Genomic DNA, 19,323 nt, shown 5'->3' on the forward strand with positions numbered 1-19,323 from the left:
ATGTTTGGGGGTTCAGAATTCAAATGTAAACCACTATGTAAAGAAATTCCATTTTATGGGGCACCATTTGAAATATTTGAGAATATAGCTTCTAGAGTGCTACTTCTCTAAGAGCCAGCCTCTGAATTGATATAGACCTAACCACTGAAGACAGGTAGTTACTTTTTGGAGATTTCTTGAGGCAGCAAATGTACTCTATCTCAATATATAATCGCTCATAAATCAAGATGTCATTCTTAGATTTTACCAAATACTCTTGCTGCAATTAAAACTTACTTTCTCTCCCTTAATGTTTTGTTAGGTAGGAAATAACTGATCATCCTTCTTAAACCTTGTATAATTAAAGACTCTTCACTGCTCTTCAGCTTTATCATTTGTAGGCTAAGAAACCCTACGGGGCTCAAATCTTTTGGTAGTATTTTATTTTGGTGTTAACGCCGATGTATGGATAAATACTGCTTATTCAGTGCTGGAACAATTTCTCTACTGTACACAAAGAATGTGGAGATTCTGATCAAGATCTTCAGTCTCCAAATACTGCTATTAAAATGTAGACATTTGGATTTTACACACTTCTTTGGGGAAATCAGTTTTATCGCTGAGTGGTTTTTGGGTGTGATCCTTTTGGATTTCACATAAGAAATATAGTACCAAGGGTTATCATTCTCCGGCATGACAAATGAATCACTGGCCTTTTCTGTGTTACTTCAATAATATTACGCAGCACTAAAAAAATAATTTGTTTACAGAATGAGCCATTAAAAAATTCTCACTTTACCTTGGTTGATTAGTGTTGTCCAAGGCCTCAAACTCTTCTAGAATGACATGGTTTACCTCCAGCACCTAAACAGAGCGCTGACAATTCATTTGTCCTGATGCAGGCGCCTTAGTCATGAATTGTAAAGTCTGAGATACACCCAGTGACAGGCGCACTGGGTCATACAGGTAGGTGGGGTTGGCAACATCAGGTGTGATTTAGCGGGCGCTGCGCTAGCCCTCTTGTAGTCCCCGACTCACTGCAAACGTTCTTTTAACATCCTCTTTCCTTGAGGGCTTCAAAAATCTATTAAAAAGAAAGCACCTCTTGACGGGTAACTTAAGTCATTTCCCCTTTTATCAGAAAAGTAAACGCCTAACACTGCGGAAATCTCTACAGGAATAGGAACCGGGGTGGTGGCTCTGGTGTGAGAGCCTTCTTTTGGCGTTTTCTTCGATGCCCTAAATTCCTCCTCCCGTTAGTTAAGTCCCACACATCCAACTGCTTACTCTTACTCTTTAACGCATCTTCACCCTTCCAAGACCAGATGTGTGGGTAGAGTTTGTGTCTACCGAGATAGGGCCTGGGCTCTCTCGGGGTAGTTGAACGGGGCGCTCTGGCTCTACTCGCCCGATAGATATCTAGCTTCAGTCTCTGGTAAGCGGAAACATTTTTAAGCACTACAAAAATAACCACCCGTGCTTCAGGTTGTCTCCCTTGATGAAGTATCTGTGAAAGGCTGGGAGTTCTACTGGTGAAACATCCCTGGCCCAGCCGCTGGAGGGGCAGCCCCAACGCGCGGCATCCGGGATCAGGGTCGGGCCGGGGCTCGGTCTTAGATCCCATCTCCGTCCGGCTCCCTCGGGCCGCATACGCCCCGCCCCCTGCCAACCCAGCGCGTCTCATTGGCCAGGCCCTGAATCCGCCTCGGCTCCTGACTGGCGGCTGCTCCTGTCTGTCTGCGCAGCGGGGACATTTCCGCCGTGAGGGGGGCGGCTCCAAATGGAGGGGGAGGGGAGGTGTTTAGGAGAAAGTGGGGGCTTTGGGTTGCGGGAACCCGCAGCCCGGTGGACGAAGGAGGTCAGAAGCTGGGCTGCGACCACTGGTGAGGGGTTCAAGGTGTGCATGTGTGAGGGGAGAGGGGGAGAGAGAAGGTTGCCTCAGAGGTGACATTTTCTGCGAGCCTTCTTCCAGGCGCGCCATAAACGCCCCCAATTTCCCAGCTACTAAAGGAAGAGGAGGAAGGTGGGTCTCTGTGGCGGTTTGGGGAGGGGCCGGGGCGGGCTTCCCACCACCCCCTTGGGCGAGTGTGTTTCCCTCTCTGAGGCGTGTAGATCCTCTCTGCCTGACCCGCTTTGGCCCCGGAAGCCCAATTTGGGGCTCGGCCAGGAGGAACTAGAATGTGTGAGGGTCGGGGCGGGCCCTCCCGGCTCCTGTCCCTCGGAGTCGGCTCTCCCCTCACGGGTAGCCCCCCAGTGTCCGCTGCGGGGGGAGGGGCGTATAGCCTTCGGCCTCTCCCGGGAAAAAGCCGTGGCAGGGTTGCTGCCGCTCCCAGCAGGGAGGCGTTGGTCTGGAGGCCCCCGCCCGCCCGCGCGCCGAGCGCTTCTTAGTCCCGGGACGTTGATGGACCGGTAGAAATGGTTGAATCGCCCCCCTCTGCCTGCCTCCCCCGCCTCGCGATCCCTGCAGGGCGGGGCCCGCCGTTGGCCCGAGTTTCCCGGGGAACTGTCCAGAGGCCGGACGGCAGAGAGGGGAGGGGGAATCGGGGGTGCGGCCCGCCTGTGCCTGCGGCCGTGCAGCTCCGGAGGGCAGTGAAGTAGCCGCTCTAGATCCGCCTCTTTCATTGATGAAATTTAAGTTCATGTGATATTACCTTTTCCGGGAGCCTCCAGCTGGCCCTCATTTGTGTCAAGGGTGCAGTGTAGCCTGGAGTTCCGAGCAGACTCGGTCGCACCAAGTTTCTGTCTTTTGGAAGTGCGGAAGGTTTTCCTGGGTGTTTTCTTTTTTCTTTTTCTTTTTCTTTTTTTTTTTTTTTTGAGGCAGTTTTAGCCGCTTTGAATAAATACTCCCTTAAGTGGCAAAACATAGGAAGAGGAGAAGTAACTCGTCGGTTGTTAAAGCAGGGGTGGAAGAGAGACCTGTCCATAGCGTGACTCCTCTAGGCATTTGAATATATATATATAGGCCAGAGTATTTTAATAAATCCTTAAAATGTCGAGATTTGTACAAGGTAAGACACGCTTCTTTTTTGTCCAGGGTTGCTTTAGCAGTACCGAATTTGGGTACTGGCAGTCGAGAGGTTGGTGGGTGGTTTGGAAGTGGAAGTGTTCATTTGAGATACAATTTGCGAAACTCTTTTCGTTAAATTGACATTTGAGCTGTCTTGAGCTGCTGGGTTGGCGTTTCAGATACGTATAATGTATACCTTTGTGCTCTGTTGCATTTAGTTCTGACTTCCTGAAATCAGGTTAGTAGCACTCTGGCTCCCTGGGATAGGGGCTGTGAATGATGATAAAACAGGACTTTGGCTGCTGATTAATCCCTGTTCTCTTTTCCGGGTCGAAGTCAAGGTAACTCTGGGTGCGGACGGGAAGGGGAACTGAGAGGCCTGAGGAAAGACAGGTGGGTTTAGCCAGGACTATTTTTTTTTTTTTTTAGCCAGGACTATTGGGGAAGCTTTAGCGTTCTCAGCTTCTCCGTTTGTGTGTACGTGGTCTGAGTCTCAGATTCATTTATTGCGAAACCGGGAATAGCTCGTAGAAGCTGGAGGTCATTTCAGCAGGAGAAATGACTTTGCTGCATTGCTGTGTTTATTTTTTTCCCTTCTTTGAAATCTGTAAATATTATTAAGGTTTCTTTCAAATTAGAAAATTGTTCTCTAAATTCTATATGTGTGTTAAAAAAGGTTTAGGGAATGCCTCTCAACTGAGTTAAGCAGTAACATTGTGTGTATGTGTGTGTATAACGTGTACACATTGAAATTGGTGCTACCTTAAACCTCTCATCAATTTGTAGCATAGGATTTGCCTTCTGGTAAAAGTAACCCTTTTCTTGCAGACCCCAGAGTGTGAAAGCTTCGGCCATCTTGCTGAACACACAGCTAGTATAAAGTTCACAACCACTTAATGTGGCTCTCAATAAATGTAATGTACTTTAAAAAATTGTGTCAGTAATGGCCATCATTTGGCCCTGCGCATAAAAATGCCCTAGTAGGTTTTACATCACTTTATTAACTCTAATTTGAGTTTTGTATAATAAAGAGAATTTGCCTGCATTATTATGAAAACAGATGGGACACTTATGTCTGCCTTTAGCACTAAGCTCAGAAATGTCACTTGTCATTAGACTTTTAAATTCATGTTATGCCTTGTATGTGGTAAGAGATGCTTCTGTTCAGGTTGAATAAATGTCTTAGTCAAGAATAGAAAGTAGAGGTAACTGTCAGAAGTTTGCTGGACTTTGTAACAACAATATTTAATTACCAGCAAGCCAGTATTGCAATAATATGCTAGAGAAAAGTGGACAAGTCACTTCTTTAAAAGTTAAAAATATTATTAAACTCCAGGTGTTCCTCGTTGTTATGCTTTAGCACAGCCTACAGAGATGGTGCATGTTGACTAATGTCTCGTCCTTTGCTGTTTGTTAATGGCTAATTGTTTTCAGGAGATTCTAAATAAAGTGGCAATACCTGTGTATGTTGTTCCTTTCCCTTGTCATCCACTTTTTTTTAAAAAATCAGCTTTTTATCTTGAGGTTTTTGGAAAAGTTGCACATATGTCAAAACTAAGAAATTATCACAAGTACCTTACTATTAACTAAACTACAGACCTAGACTACTTTTCCATGATTCAATCCAACGTTGCATTTAATTGCCATGCAATTTGCTCTAAGTGGTAGTTTTCTTTTTAAATTGGCAATTTTGCACAAAAAGATGACACCTCTCCCCTCCAAAAATTTTTTTAACACGATTTTGCTCCTGTTTATCACTGTTTAAATTTGTACTTCAAGTGTAAACTCTGTATGTTTAATTAACTCTGCTGCATTGATCAGTGATAAACTTTATTGGGTAATGATTCTGCTGTCTCCACAGATCAGTTTTTAAGTGTAAGCGTTGGGATTTTTGTTTTTGAATTTTTTTTGGTAGCAAAGATCAAATTGTTTGATCTTTGCTGTAGCAATAATTGATATTTCCACTCATTGACACTTAGCTTGTGCCACTTCATAAGGAAAAGATTGAACAAAACATTATGCCTCTAAACCGTTTTCATATGTTTTCATTTAAGCTTCACAAGAGCCCTGAGAGGTAGTAGATTTTAATCATGACCTTACAGGTGAGAAAATTTAAGTATCTTATCCAAAGTTCACAGCTAGTAAGCACTGAAATTCATATATAAATGTGTCTTAAACCCTTGTCCTTTTCAGTACCTTTTATTGCCTCTTATGTTAAAAAACTTATCAGGAACAATGGCTTCTTTCTCCAGCTAGACTATCAGTTCCCTGTGGGCAAAGATAATATTATATTCCTGGGGGAAATACAGTGTCTTGAAGTGGTGGATGCTCTGAAAGAATCTGTCGTGGATGACAAATGAGAAATGCAGATTTTCCATGTACTTTTTAGTAGTTTAGCCTACATTTTTTTTTTTTTTTTTTTGCGGTACGCGGGCCTCTCACTGTCGTGGCCTCTCCCGTTGCGGAGCACAGGCTCCGGACGCGCAGGCTCAGCGGCCATGGCTCACGGGCCCAGCCGCTCCGTGGCATGTGGGATCTTCCCGGACCCGGGGCACGAACCCGTGTCCCCTGCATCGGCAGGCGGACTCTCAACCACTGCACCACCAGGGAAGCCCTTAGCCTACATTTTTGGTTGTAGTTTATTAACACCTCTAACAAATGTTGAGAAAGATAAAAGGGATGGACCTAGGTTTGAATCCTGTTACTAACAGGTGATCATAGACAACTTTTCTGAACCTCCGTCTCTACTTATATAAACATTGGGTATTAGTACTTTTGCCAAAGGGTTTTTGAGAAGCTGAAATGAGATTAATTACGTGAATGCATTTAGATGGCCAGTAAATTTTAGTTTCCTTTTTAAAACGATGGTAGCTTTTTGGATAGCATTGCCACTATAAGTATTACCGCATGTCACAAACAGAAATAATGCACCTATGACAGTTCTTTATTTTCCTATTCCAGGTTTGGTGTTCAGGCCTCCAGCAACTTGGGAGTTGATATATATATATATTTTAAAGTATGGGGTTGGAGGGGAAAGCTTGAACAGTGATGTGAATACATAATTGATGACAGTTTTTGTTTCAGTCCAATCAACAACTAAAATTATGAGCTCTTACAATATGCAATGTACTGTATTGGGATTTCTCCTGTATCCTTTATGGCTGGCACTTGAAATTCAGATCTGGGTATTATACCTGTGTGTTGTGTACACGTGTTTGAATGTCCTGGAACCTGGGGTTGCTATTCTCAGCTTGAATCTCTTCCCTCAGATCTAGGCAATGTGCTTTATAGCAGTGGTCCCCAACCTTTTTGGCACCAGGGACAGGTTTTGTGGAAAACAGTTTTTCCACGGATGGGGGCGGGGGGACGGTTCAGGGGGTAATGCGAGCAATGGGGAGCAGCAGATGAAGCTTTACTCCCTAGCCTGCCGCTCACCTCCTGCTGTGCGCCCGGTTCCTAACAGGGTTGGGGACCCCTGCTTGACAGGAAAGCTAGGCATGTCCATTCTCAAGCACTTTGTAAGTTATTAGGTGGAAATGTTCAATTAATACAAATACTTAATGTCAATAGGCAGGAGAATTCCCAGTATGTATTCCTTGGCCAAAAGAAGGTTCATCTTGCTTTGGGCATCTCCCAAGTCTTTGTTTCTCAGGCACTTAGAATTCCTTCTCATAGGAGGACTCTTTACTGGATCTCTGGCTTAATTCCTTAGCTGGTGTATTCTGCCCTCAGGTCACCTTCTGTCTGCCTGTGAAATTACATCTCCATTTGCTAGTTTTCTCCATCCCAGGGGTTGTTGCAGGGCCCACAATTTTTCTAAATAAATGTGACTACTACTTAAATGAGAAAGGGCCCCTTGTCACAGTTGGAGGTGACACCTCCTCCTGTGACCCTGCTGGGTCATCAGCAGCTGTGACTTTTGCCAGGTATGTTAGTTAGTCAGTGCCATTTGGAATTTGGCTTTTCAAAAGTTCTGAGAGCTATGGGGCGATCTCCCTACATGACTTGAAATTTATAAATGGCACTGGGCCTACTGTCATCTAGCCAGCTAAGGCCGTGTTATGTACTTATACTGTAATTTAGAGGAACTTTAAAAAATTATTTATTTATTTATTAAAAAAATTATTTTTGCAAACAATGACATGCAGGATCTTAGTTCCCCACCAGTGATCAAACCCACACCCCGCTGCAGTGGAAGCATGGAGCCTTAACCACTGGACCACCAGGAAAGTCCCTGGAGGAACTTTTAAAAAAACTGTTTGTCTACTTAAATTATATTAAAGTGTCCCTTAATATTCTTAAATTGAGGTAGTTTCTTATATTTCAAGGGAAGCCGTTTGAGTACCTCTGTGTCACTTAAAAAGTATTTCAGATTTTCCATTTGTTGGAATTCTCTTTTAGTGACTTTTTTTTGGTGATTCTTGTTTGGTCAGTGGAACGTAGCCAGGGAAGATTAGCTGAACTAATTGTAACAGGAGGGGTCTCAGATGAATACAGGGGTGAGAAGCATTCTGGGGCCTGGTTGTAGAGGTCAGGCCTAGGCCTGGTTCTTCTCAAATCCTAAGACTAAATTTAGCCTGTTGCTGATTATTTAGATGACTAGGATGTTTTCAGCCCAGGAAGGTTGTGGCATGGATTTGAGGCAGGACTAGAGGTGGCAAAGCAATGACTAAGGCACACTTCTCATTTTTTAAAGATGTAGCTTAGGATTCACTATGTTGCTAGAGAGACAGGGATTTCGTTAAATTGAGAGTCACAGTTATAAATGGAAAATTAAAAGAAATTCAAAGAGTTGAGCTGATGAAAACTTTGTTTTCCAACATGGATCTTGTAATCTCTTTGGTTAAATTGTCTTTGTTCTTGATAACTGGGTCTTTCTTCTAGTAAAATGGATGATTTTCATTTGTGAAAGCCCACTCAGGGAAAAAAGAAATTAGACATTAGAAAAATAAGAAATATTAATTGGTACACTTCTTGGAAGTGCCATTTTAATATTCTGAAGATAAATTGAAAAATTAAAAGGAAATTGATGTTAATTTTGGACAGTAGGTGTTTTCTTGTAATATCAGTTAACATTCACTTCACATTCTCTGTGTATTTTTCATCATAGAAAATTGTAGTAACTTTATGAATTGTAGTGACTTTAATTAAAAGAATGAGATACTTAATTTGTGTGAGGAAAATTAGTTGGCCTAATAATGAAAATATTCTGGGTCAAAGAATAATATATTGTAATTTTCCAGTTTCCACCATGTTGAATTTGGTACTTTTTGTGGAAGTGCAGATATTAGGAGTTCCCAAAAAGTCAGATATATCCATTACTGAAAAGTTAATATAAACAAATACTTAAAAGTTAAACTAACTCTGGATTATCTGTAAAAATGAATAATTAAGAGTTGACTGTATTAACTTTATGTAATATGATTCATCCTGATATCCAGAATTTATGCCGGTGGAGAAAATCCCAGCAATATTAGAATAAAATTGTGGGGGAGATCCTCTGAAGGTTTGGGATTTAGTGAATGTGGAAATATGATTCACTTACCACCCTTTTGATTGCTTGGGATCTCTTTAGAAGCTTGGTTTTCTAGACTGGTGTCCTTTTTACACAGCCTACGGTTTCTTTTCTAAACTATCATGTTTTGAACTTGGTGTAATCGTGTTTCAATTGTGGACATTTTGGTCTCGGGTAATTTGATGGATTGTCCCAGGCACAGTGACTATTAATTGAAACCATATGTCTTAGGTCTCTAAAATTGTACTACCAGGCGTGCATCTTTCTATTAATAACTTACTAAATTCTTTGCAAGTTGGCTTGCTAAGTTATTGAAAGAAAATTAAACTTTATGTGTTTTTTGGTTGGGTTTATGTGTGAGAAAGGGGATAGTACTCCATTTGAAAGCTGTTTTCCAGTTCTCTTAACTGGTAAGCAAGCATCTCCTTCATTTCGTTGCAAAGTAATTGTCTAGGATTCAAATTCTGCCTCTGCCAACAGTCCCATTGTTTACTTTTCTCCGTCATTGCCAAATGAAATCCATTGTGCCCCCAAACCATTTTGACAATTAAGAAGTGTTTTTGAGAGCCATGGAGAAATTGGCTATGTTGTCTTAGTTAACATATAAACAACAAAATGTTTTGTTTTCTAAACCATTGCTAGATATTTGTTAGTTTTTTTAATGTAAATCAAGAAAGTTCCCTGTTTCTCTGTGATTTCTACTTGTATCTTAAAAAAAAAAACCCACTATTCGTTATACTCATGTACATGAAATAGTCATGTTATGCTTAGTCTACTTTTTAATTGTTAGACTATTCTAGGGGACACTCCCTTTAACAATAGTTCCACTTGCTCTTTGGCTGCAAAGGTAATTGAAGTTTGTGTTTTTCTCTGGTTGCTGCCCTGGCAAAGACTGATGTGATTTTTCATTTATGTTATAACCCTGCCTAGAATTTTAAAGCTTCCAAAGGGTGTAGGAAAACCAAATAACACGGTTCTGCACTGTTGCGGGTTCATTTACGCCGATGGTAAAATGCTTAGGCCTGGTAATAAAATATTTATAGAGTACGTAAAAGCTTTCTTCGATTTTTCATTGCCCAGAAAATAAACAATATAGAAAGAAAAGTTGAAGCGCACAAGAGAATGCTTATTCTGATATGCAGTTTTCACTTCACGCAGTAACTTCACTTGATAGACATATTTGGGTTTTTGCAGTTTTCATTCAGATTTGGTGGCATACAACCTGGGGGTGGTAAACTACATAATGCACCACTGTAACAGAGAAAGGGAGAACTTCCTCCAGGAAGGAGAGGCAGGGCGCCACGCAGCAGGGTTGGGATTCTTGCTTGGCTGCCACTGTGACCTTAGGCAAGTCAGCATCTCTAGGCTCTGTTTCATCTCCAAGATAAGGGAATTAGACTCACTGGCCTTAAAGCCTTTCCAAGGTTAAAAATTTTATCTAAATGCACATGTATCAAATTACACGGCAGGTCTGTCAAATCATTTTTTGGTCCTTGATGGTGATTTTATGTTGTATCCCTTTTCTCTCCTCTCAACAAATGGGAAATGGGTGTGATAGGCCCCTTACCATCCATTAAACTTGTTGCAGAGTGATATTATTTAACTAGTTGGCACATCTCTCCTGAATGTTCTGTTTTCCAGAAGTGATATTCTCTGTTTTTTTGTTTTTTGTTGTTGTTTGTGTTTTAAGAGCTACTCTGTTGTATGAGTGCAAGGTTAATCTTAATTATTAATGAGAAGTCTGGTTTATGTATAAATTCTAACAGTTAAAAAATTTTTTTAAGCAAGCAATGCATGATTAGCAAAAATCTTGATTATCAAGTAGCTCTGCATGTTCAGTGCTGGAACAGTTCTCAAAAGCCTAGTACCTTTTAATTTTTGTTAATCAAAAATCATTTATTAAGCATTCATATGGCTGTGACCCATGCAAGTGTTAGGATGTACATGGCTGAATCATTTAAAAATCTATGTAAATGTAAACAGTCATACTATAGTTTATAAGCTAAAATAATATTGACTTTAATACTGAAAGATCATATAAAATTGTATAAGACGAACTAATTGATTTTTCTTTATGATTGAATGACACGAACTTTATTTTTCTGTGTTTTTCCTAAATGAAGCTAAATTTGAATATATAAATTGCCCAATTTTGTTTAATCTCTAAAGTTAATGAAAACACTATGGTGACATTTATACACAGTAATAAAAATTGAAAGGAAATTTAGAGGTCATTTTGTCTAAACTGACTACAGGTTTGGAATTTCTCTGACCATATCCCTGATACTTGACTGTTCAATCAGCCTCTGCTTGAGAAGCCTTAGGTACTTCAGGTACTCAAGACACAGCCCATACTTTTCTTAGCCCCACTTCTCCATGACTGGAAATCATAGCTCTTGAACCCTTTCTCTTTGTCCTTACTGGGTACTACCTCCACTGGACAGGACTCTACCTTCTTTATACCCAGCACATTGCAGTATCATAATAGGCTCTTACTCATTAATTTAATAAACATTACTTGAGTATCTACTAGGTTTCAGGCTCTGTTTTATGAATACATTGGGTATACAGTGGTGAACAAAATAGATACAATATATTCTTGGATATTGTTGGGTAAGATGTACATTGAATAAATTTTAGAAAGTATGATGTCATAAAGGGGAGGTTCAAGGATCTACCATATGAGCATGTAATGGGCAACCGTGCTTAGTTTAGAAAGATTTCTAGGAAGAGATTACATTTAAATTGAACACAAATAATATATTACTGGCTGTTCAAACCACTAATATGAGAAGTTATGTCTTGATCTCCATTATACATTATCAGGTGCCTGTACTGTGCCAGGTGTTGAGGTAGGTGTAGGAAAAAAAGTTGAATAACACTATATGGCTTGTGCCCTTAAGGTGATACAGACAGACATCTCAGCAGAGAATTAAAGTTTTGGGGGTATTTGATATGTGTCTGATACAGCGCAAATTAAAACCTCCACGTAGCTGAGTTGTGGTAGAAAGGAAGGCCTCTGAACGTTCAGAAGCCACCACCTAGAACACAAGGAATGCCACCTCCACAATGCAGACGCTATTCAACTTACAGAGTTTGAGCTTTTGGGGGCTGAGGGATCAGGGAGTTTCCCGGGTGTTGGGATGATTCTCATGACTTTGGAATTCACAACTGGGCCTTTAATTTCTATTTTTCTCTCCTCATTTCTGCCTACCCTTCTCTAAAAGTTTTGAATTACACTTGAGATATGTGTTTTGGAACAGTCTTATAATAGTTAGGATGGTTTTAATTTCATAGAGCAGAAAAATACCAACTCAGTTGGCTTAAAAAATGAGAGACTTACATCACATGAATCTTGAAGTAGGATGTTCCAGGGTTGGTTGATTCCGTGCAAAGACTGCATCAGTCTTTTCTTTCTTCTCTTCTCTTAAGTATATTTGTCTCGTTCTTGGGTCAGCTTTCCTCAAAGTCACTAAATGGCAGAAGAAACTGAAGGTGAGGGGTAGACACATACTCATTGTGTCCAGGGATGGAAAAGATACTATTTTTTCCTCAGGTGTCTCTTTTTTCAGTGAGGAACGCCTTTATCCAAAGTCCTTTGCAAACTATATCTTTGTTGCTCACTGGCCAGAATCATTTTATGTTTCACATTTAAACCAATCCCTGGGAAGGCTTTGGACCAGTCTGGGCCTGGTGCCATTTCTGAAGGCCTTGGGGCAGAGAATAGGTGACCAGAATAGCAACGGGGTAGGAAGACGATTGATATGCATGGCTGATACAAACATGTTCAAATAAATGGGGTAGAGTCTATATCAGAGCTACTCAAGGCAATACTGGCTGCATTCAATTATTTGAAATGCATATTCTCCGCACTCCAGACCCAGAGGCAGAATCTCTGGGAGCTTGCCCAGGAATCCATGTTTTAACAAGCCCTCCAGGTGATCTGTATGCATATTAAAGTTTTAGAAGTACTACTGAGACAGGAACTTGGAGCCTTTAGGCATTCTGCTTGAGCACTTTCTTTAGCTTTGGCTACTCAGAAAAGTACTTCAGCTTGGCTTTTAAGGTATGCCTGGCTAAGGAATTTGTATTTCTTTCCCATCAAATGAAAATCCCATCAAATGGAGAAGTGACATGATCAGAGTTGCAGTTTAAGGGAAGGAATCCATTCTGCCTGGTACCACCAGATTAGAGTGACAGATGGGTAGACTAGTTAGAAAGCTGTTGTCATCATGACCAGGAGAGTGAAATTAAAGTAGGAGTAGTGGGAATGGAAAGCGATGAATGGAATGGTGGCAGTTCAATTAGGAAGTTTGGTATTGGATTGGATGTAATGTGAGGGGAAAGGAGGGAAGAGCCAACTGTGACTGAGATTTCTAGGTCACCTCGGAGTGGCTAGGAGAATGTTAATGCCATAGGATGCCGGGGCAGGAGGGGTGGAGGCAGGGAGATGAATTTAGTTTAGATGATGAGTTTTGTTTTGGACATGTTGAGCTTGAGGTACCCAGCTGGGTATCCAGGTGCAAAAGGTCTAGAAGGCAGTAGGGAATGTGAGCCTGGAGCTCAGAAAAAAAAAGATCAGGATGAGAGGCATGTATTTGGGAGTTATCAGTAAGGAGATCAATAAGGGAATAATTGAGGGGGAAAATGGTCTGAGGACAGAATCTTAGGAAACCCAGGGAGTGGAGGAGAAAGAAGGAGCCAGTTATGGAAACTGAGGCATGGTTAGAGGGGTAGGAGAAGATGTAGGATAATACTGGGTGGCTGAATCCAAAGAATAAGAGCTTTTCTAAAGGAATATTCGCAAACAACTGGTTTAAAGGACTGCAGTAAGAGCCCGGGAGAGGCTGGTTAGCTTTAATAAGTCATACGTCTACTCAGCATATGTCCTCGGCTTTATTCGTGGTTATTTCCAGTTGCCACTATGTTCTTAGAGTTTCGTACTTATTTGGCTCACAAGTCATTTGCTGGTTTAAGATTAAGTGAGCTTGCCAATTCTATGACTTTGGGTACCTTTCATTGTGGGTTTCCAAGGAAGGTTGGGACTAATCAGATCTAACGAGTGGTGGGAGGTGGCCTGGGAGGGAGGGCTCCTCACCTTCTTAGTTGCTCTAGGTGTTATCTCTGGCCTGTTCCTTGTGAAGCTAGCTTTCTGCTTTGGAATGTGAAGTTGTTTTGTTTGACAGTATCAGGATGTCAGGGAAGGGTATTGTGTACACTTCTTAGTTGCTGAAATGGATAAAATGAAATAACTGAATTAAGAAACGAAAACAATCACTTGCTAGTCTCCTACTTCTCAATTCTATTCCTTTCCTCTTCTCTTCCCCTCCCCCCTTTTTTGGCTCCAGTTGGATAGGGGAAAGTCGATGGTGTTGAAATCTTTGTTTTCCTAAACGGGAAAGAATTAGGCAATTGAGGTGCGGGAAAAGTTACGAAAAAGCTACTGCTTGTTCTATCCCCAATTTACTAAATCGTCATTAAGTCAACTAAGACAGTTCTAGTAAACCCAGTTTCATGTGGTAGGGAGGTTCCTGTCTGTTCCACTGGGCATAAGAAGACATTCTGATAGACATGCTTTCAGAGGAGAGTGTTATTTGGGGATTTTGTGCCAAAGATTAAAGAGAGCCAGACTAGGAGGGAAAAAATGAGCAGGATATTTCTACTTCACTGTGGTGGAATTGGGCTCAGAATAAATTGGCTTTGCTTCCAGCATTAGCCTGCTCTGTGACCTTGGGTAGGTCATTTAACTTTTCACCCTCAGTTTCCTCATCTGTAAAATGTTGAGGGTAGATTAAATGCTCCGTCTCTTGTCTAAAAATGTTTTATGATTGAGGTAATGAAATGGTTGATTCCTAAAACGCTCTTTCTGTCTAAAGTGGAGGGGAATCAATTCTCTATTGCTAGGAAGTGAGGTGGTACAAAACATCTTAGGAGGTTAGAAAGCTTGCATTATTCAGTGGATTCTTTAATTGACCTTCCATTAGAAACACAGCTGCCATTGCCAGAAGTGTAACCTGAGAATGTTAAGTCCAAGAAAACTTCTGAGTTCTATACTTCTTTTCCTACCAGAAATTCCAGACCTTTCTTTAAAAATTCAGGATGGATAAAAGAGGTCACTGCAAAGGGAAGTGGTTTCTAGCTCCATGCTTCCTAGTCTGTGCCAGGTGCTTAAGATTGAAAATTCTTTATTCCTTAAAAGCCCTTACTTATTCTTTAATCACTTAAAATCAGAACTTCATAGTAGCACTTTGCCCAGGGGAAGGGGAAGGAAACAGCAGTGGAATGAGGTGGAAAAGGTAATAGGCTTATAACGTTTTTTGTTGTAAAAGCTGTTAAGATTTGTAGAGGGGTAGAAGGAATACAAGTTGTTCTTCATCTGCATTTGGTGCTATATCAAACCAATCAAAGTTAGGGATATTTGTCACAACTCGAGGTTTTTTTTTAATTAATTAATTTATTTTTGGCTGCGTTGGGTCTTCATTGCTGCACGTGGGCTTTCTCTAGTTGCTGCGAGAGGGGGCTACTCTTTGTTGAGGTGCGCGGGCTTCTCATTGCAGTGGCTTCTCTTGTTGCGCAGCACGGGCTCTAGCCGCGAGGGTTTAATAGTTGTGGCTCGCAGGCTCTAGAGCACAGGCTCAGTAGTTGTGGCACAAGGGCTTAGTTGCTCCGCGGCATGTGGGATCTTCCCGGACCAGGGCTGGAACCTGTGTCCCCTGCATTGGCAGGCGGACTCTTAACCACTGCACCACCAAGGAAGTCCCTGTCACAACTTGAGTTTGAATCTGTGTCTGGGTTTTTTTGAATCTGTGTCTGAAGATTGGACCTGCTGCAGCTGGCAAAGATCACATGTAGTATTAAATGTGAGTCTTTCAACTAACCTTTCTTTGCTAGGCTTGGAAGGAAGGAGAGTAATATGGGTTCTGTGTGTTTTGACCTTAAATCACATACATTGATAGGTTGTTGTTCTGCAGAGGGAGTCTCTAAAGTTTGGTGGGGTTTTTTTTGTTTTTTTTTTTTCCCCCTGGTCTGTTCTCATGTCTCAAACAGCTACTGCAGTTATTTTTCAACTTTGTAGTTACATTTAATTTTATCTCACATTTGTTATTTTCCCAGAATATAAAGTAAGTTAAATGTTTCTATCACTATTTGTAGGAATGTGACTGTGCATGCTGGCCTTCAGGATCTAACTTCAACAACAAAACAGCAAGTCTTGTAGATGTTTTTGAGTCTAATAAAAAACTTACTTTTAAAATTGTTGTACAGTTACTTTTGATCTATTTTGATCAGTCTGTGATACAGAATCAAATGATATATGTGTTCTTTAGAGGTTTTATATTTAGTAGATTTTTCTTCCAAATCAATTCTTAAACATTAATATGGGAGTTGGTGGGGGACTTAACGTGTGACTTTAAATTACAACTAAGTCAGCCAAAGGATGACATGTATGGTTGATGTCACATTAACTTTAGTTTTAAATGTTCTGTAGGAGTTTTTAATTCCCTATCATAGTAATGATAGTAGTCCAAACCCCGAAGTGCATTGGGCTTGAACCTCTGAATGCTGTGGACCCATTAGAAGACTGGTTTGGTTTTTTTTATTGTTTTTTTTGCGGTACGTGGGCCTCTCACTGTTGTGGCCTCTCCCGTTGTGGAGCACAGGCTCCAGACGCCCAGGCTCAGCAGCCGTGGCTTATGGGCCCAGCCGCTCTGCGGCATGTGGGATCTTCCCGGACCAGGGCACGAACCCGTGTCCCCTGCATCAGCAGGCGGACTCTCAACCACTGCACCACCAGGGAAGCCCTAGAAGACCGTTTTTTGATTGTCACAAATTGTACTGTCTAAAAACATTCTTAAGGTGATTGTCTTAAAAAAAAAATAAAGTTCTCCAAAGACAAAATAGGAACAATTACTATAACAGAAAATAATTATGGTCGAAATGTCTGTGGTTCCTTGGGAATGCTGTGCTTTTTGTGTTTTCCATCATTAGTGCAGTTTGAATGAATGTATATAGTTCAGAGGTCTTCGTATTTGCATTTTAAAATTAGGTAAATGACCTCAACTTTCAAGCTTGAATTCATTTTTAATTTTAATTTTATTTCATACAATGTGTAGACAGTTACCTGTTCTCTGCATTTATAAGTATAAACAATATAAGTCTGTTAATTCTGTAATTTTATAATTATGTAACTCTATCCTATCCTTAAAACATTTAAAGTAAACCCTTTATGTGCAAAAAAAAAAGTTATGCTAACGTGTTCATCCATTATCATCATCTTTTACATGTTATAATCAAATTGCTACTTACTAGTTGAAACATATCTTTATGTTGTTTATGGAACATACAGGTGTGTGTTTCTTATGATGTTTCTTAGCTCACAAAGAAGTTATTTATGAACTACAGTGTAGGTCATTTTGGTAGTTTTACTGGAGTAAAATAACTGGAGTCCATAAACTTAAGCCTTTAAGAAAAGCAGTTAGAAAACACTATTTTAGGATTAGATTGTGTGCTTTCACCAAATTCCCTTGTATTTTTTTTTTATTTTAATGTGTTGGAAATTGTGTATATACTTTTTTTTGAAGAGCTATGATAAATAACTCATTTGTTAACATTTTTCGGTGTTTGGGAAAGGCTATCTACATTAAATTACCTCAGGAATTACATATTTACTAATTTTTAATAGTACTTTACTAATTTCTGCTCTCAAAACTATCTTTAAAATATTGATTATGTTGCCTTTAATTCTGTCTATATGCTTCCTTCTGCCCAGATAACAAATGAAGGAATTTATGGTATGTGGGAGTGTTTTTAGGTATGTTGAAATATGGTTTTGCTAAATTAACCAACATTTGTAGAACTAACTAGCTATCAAAAGAAATGTTTGAACATAAGCTTCAAAAATACATTTATAAAATAAGATTGAGTTAGGTATTGAGGATAAAGGGGGGTGAACAATAATCCGATTGTTCCTTATTTTACAAGAAGTAGACAAGATAATTTCTGTCTAGATAATGAAGTATGTAAAACAACCTTGTTGGCATTTTCCTCCTAAGGTACTTGGGCCTGGGATGTTTTCTTTTTCTGCGTTTTTCTTTGTTTTCATCCAACGGGCATTTCTGTCACCTTTAGTGAGATCTATCTGTCATAGAGGTGCCCAGCTATGCCAGAAGTCCTGATAGTCTTGTCCAGCACACATGAGCATTGAAAAGTTTGGCTGAAATTAGGAACCAGAAACAGGGAGGCAGCCCTGTGTCCTTCTCCTTTTAAAATGAAAATTTTGATGCCAGGAAAGTAGAGGCACTTTGGAATAGCCAATATCTCTCAAGGGGTTCTTCTTTAGGGAGGAATATGAACTAGAGTGGCTCCCCTTCTAAAATGGAAAGGATTCCTTAAATTTTTCATCTGTCCTGGAGGAGGAAGGAGTCAATTTGGCTTCAATTGCCAAACCCTTCAGTTCTCTTAGGCAGCAGTTCCATAAGGACAGGTTCTATACAATATGCCCTCATTAATGTTATTCCAGGTGTTCTCATTATTCTCCAGCTTTGACAGCTAGGACGGAAACATCAGCGGAGATGGAACTATATGCTCAAATGAAGATTAATCCTTTTACTTCCACCTGCTTCATCTCCCCAAAAGTGTTTAGTATTCTAGATACACCTGTAAAGCATATAGATGTACCAAACAGATTTGAGTGCCTATGATTATTGAGTCATAATTAGTTTACAATGCTAAAATCCTCCTGGAGATTGATGGGACCAGAAGATTGAGCCCTTTTCATTTGCTGGCACACCAGAAATAAATTGGTTGTGGTTTACCAGCTGTTTGAATGGCTGTCTGAGTTCTCAGTCTGTGGTTTTTATATTTTTGTTTTAAGATCTCAGCAAAGCAATGTCTCAAGATGGTGCTTCTCAGTTCCAAGAAGTCATTCGACAAGAACTAGAATTATCTGTGAAGAAGGAACTAGAAAAGATACTCACAACAGCACCATCACATGAGTTTGAAGTAAGGACCCTACACTGTTTTCGCTTTCATCCATCTACATACTGAGTTGCTATTGCTGCTACTGATCATCTAGCCTGAAATAAGCACAAGATGTAGTGATATATTTTAAAAATTAGGATTGCTCAATAATTAAGGATTTTCAATATTTGCCCATTATAAAACCATTGTCTTTTTTATTTTTTAAATTCTGGTAAGTTTCTAAAGTTTGAAAGAATCAGAACAAAATTACAATTTATGTGATCTGTGTTTTGGTATCATTGGATGGAAAAATGGATACCAGTGTTCAGTTAAAATTGTGAGAAGTTAATTGATCAACCTTATATCCTGCATGCCTTTTCCAAACAGCCAGTTCTAACAGAACTGTGCTACTCTGACAGCTATGATAGAGGTTTCCCAGAATAGGCAGGTGTTTACTTTTCTACTTATAAATCAATAGATTATCCTTTTCATTTTCAAATTTCAGTTTATACTTAATGTTTTGAGGTTAGCTGTTTTTTGCTCCTTCTTGTTCTTTTGGTGAAGGTTAATTGTCACTTAAAAGAAGTAGAGAAATACATTGGTGAGTAAATGTAGAGAACCAGTTGGAATTCCCACAGGGCAAATGGTGTTCAGATTACATGATACAGGTGGGAGATGGGGAGTTTACTTGTATTCCTTTAAGTGTTGTTCCTATTAGCTTTTTTCCTCTTTAGTTTTAAATTGGGGTGTAAAAAAGTCTCTGCTGTACTCCATGTTTAAAGGTATAAGAATTTCACTGAAAGGTATTTTAAATGTACAATATATGTCTGTTTTTATTAAATATTAAGTATTCTGCTAGTTATAA

General features: G+C 40.1%; 1 protein-coding gene across 5 annotated transcripts in view; it reads left to right on the forward strand.

Annotated features, from left to right (window-relative positions):
- Positions 1-1,776: 1,776 nt before the first annotated feature.
- Positions 1,777-19,323, forward strand: part of UGP2 (UDP-glucose pyrophosphorylase 2) — a 52,765-nt gene continuing 35,218 nt past the window's right edge. Inside the window, exons 1-2 of one of the 5 annotated variants that reach the window (XM_060116711.1) lie at positions 1,777-1,862; positions 18,373-18,500. In XM_060116711.1, the coding sequence (XP_059972694.1) occupies positions 18,387-18,500 (114 nt within the window). In that variant the 5' untranslated portion in view covers positions 1,777-1,862; positions 18,373-18,386. The other 4 variants (XM_060116709.1, XM_060116708.1, XM_060116707.1 and 1 more) reach the window with 4 other exon arrangements.

The sequence above is a fragment of the Mesoplodon densirostris genome, chromosome 14 (genome assembly GCF_025265405.1).
Source record: "Mesoplodon densirostris isolate mMesDen1 chromosome 14, mMesDen1 primary haplotype, whole genome shotgun sequence".
Lineage (NCBI taxonomy): Eukaryota > Metazoa > Chordata > Mammalia > Artiodactyla > Ziphiidae > Mesoplodon > Mesoplodon densirostris.